The following is a 1,351-nucleotide window of genomic DNA, read 5'->3' on the forward strand; positions in this document are numbered from 1 at the left end:
CCGCAAAAAAAAAATTCTGCCAAGGATTCATGGACTCTCGTCATATGGGAAGTATAATAGCAGCAGTTGTTTCTGCAAGGAGCATTCCTGCAGCAGAGGAGGTTAAACCCTGCAACGGACAGGGATCATTGTGCATCCACTGCAATTTGCATGCTTGAACCACAATTGCCAGGCAACTAAATCTGGAGAAATGGGGTCAGAGTGCTCAGGACAGGGGGCATGGGCCATCAGGAAGAGCAGGGCTGGAGTAGATGTCCGATAAAAGAACATGGCAGACTGGAAGCAATGAAAGAACAACCTGCATCTAATTTATAGATGCTTCTCTAGAACTGTGACTGTGACTTTTATGCACTATTCTGCAACATAACAACATAAACTGCTCCTCCAAGACATCAGAACTGATGGGGTGGAATGCAAAGGGAGGCAAGGAACATGAGCAGTAGATCAATAACAATCACTTGTAGTTCCAATACTGACTCCGTACAAACTTCTCTGCCATAAATGTGACAGAAGGTTGCACTCATTTGTCATTTCTGATTACCAGCACACATCATTTGGTTTATTCTAAATACAACACAGAATCAATATTTCATTACATTTAAGACAAATTTGAGAACATCATATCAAAACAAAATCTGCCATTTTGGGATGGCTGTTGAGAGGAGGGGTACAGCCAAAGTTTCACCGAGAAGGGTTGTGGCATTGTTGGCAACTGTAGCACAGAAAAAAAGAGACGAAACGGAGCAGCAGAAACGAGTTAGACGCCTTGCCGTTTCCAGAGGAGCTCCTCAAGCCATTGCAGCTTTCTTTTCTGCCTCTATCTGCTTTAGCTCTGCCAACCTTTCCACCCATGCCCGGTCTCTTGCCACTGCAGCCATCTTTCTTTCTGTCCGTTCTGCCTCCTTCCTCTTCACAGCAACAGAATACTGTGCTTTGCGCTTCCTCTTCTCAGCCTGCCGAACCAAGATGAATGAATGTAAGAAATAATTATAGATATAAAATTCAGGTCTGGGTAATTATTAGACATATGGACAGAGCATAAGTGAACAGCATAACAAAAGTTTGGTATAGAACTACATTATAACAAGACAAGTTTTTGAATCTATATGAAGCACGAAAGTAAGCTGCATGATATTAAGTATTGACGCACTTCAAACTTATAGCTTCAAGCCCATGAGAAGAACATAAAAAGGAAAAAAGCAAGAAAGAATAAAGAACAGTGGGTTAGAAAAAATGTAGGTGTTTGTATTAGCACAATACTTTTAAAATGCGCACTCGACTACTCGTCTAAACTATGATTAGCTAGTTCCAATTCTAACATGATATTTAGCACTGCTCAGTAGCATGAAAA

The 1,351-nt window shown here is 41.2% G+C and overlaps 1 protein-coding gene across 1 annotated transcript in view; it reads right to left on the bottom strand.

Moving 5' to 3' along the window:
• Positions 1-458: 458 nt before the first annotated feature.
• Positions 459-1,351, bottom strand: part of LOC119362995 — a 1,950-nt gene continuing 1,057 nt past the window's right edge. The window contains exon 3 of the mRNA XM_037628290.1: positions 459-953. Coding sequence (XP_037484187.1) covers positions 789-953 — 165 coding nt within the window. The 3' untranslated portion in view covers positions 459-788. The remainder of the gene's footprint in view (positions 954-1,351) is intronic.

This window comes from Triticum dicoccoides, chromosome 1A (genome assembly GCF_002162155.2).
Source record: "Triticum dicoccoides isolate Atlit2015 ecotype Zavitan chromosome 1A, WEW_v2.0, whole genome shotgun sequence".
Taxonomy (NCBI): domain Eukaryota; kingdom Viridiplantae; phylum Streptophyta; class Magnoliopsida; order Poales; family Poaceae; genus Triticum; species Triticum dicoccoides.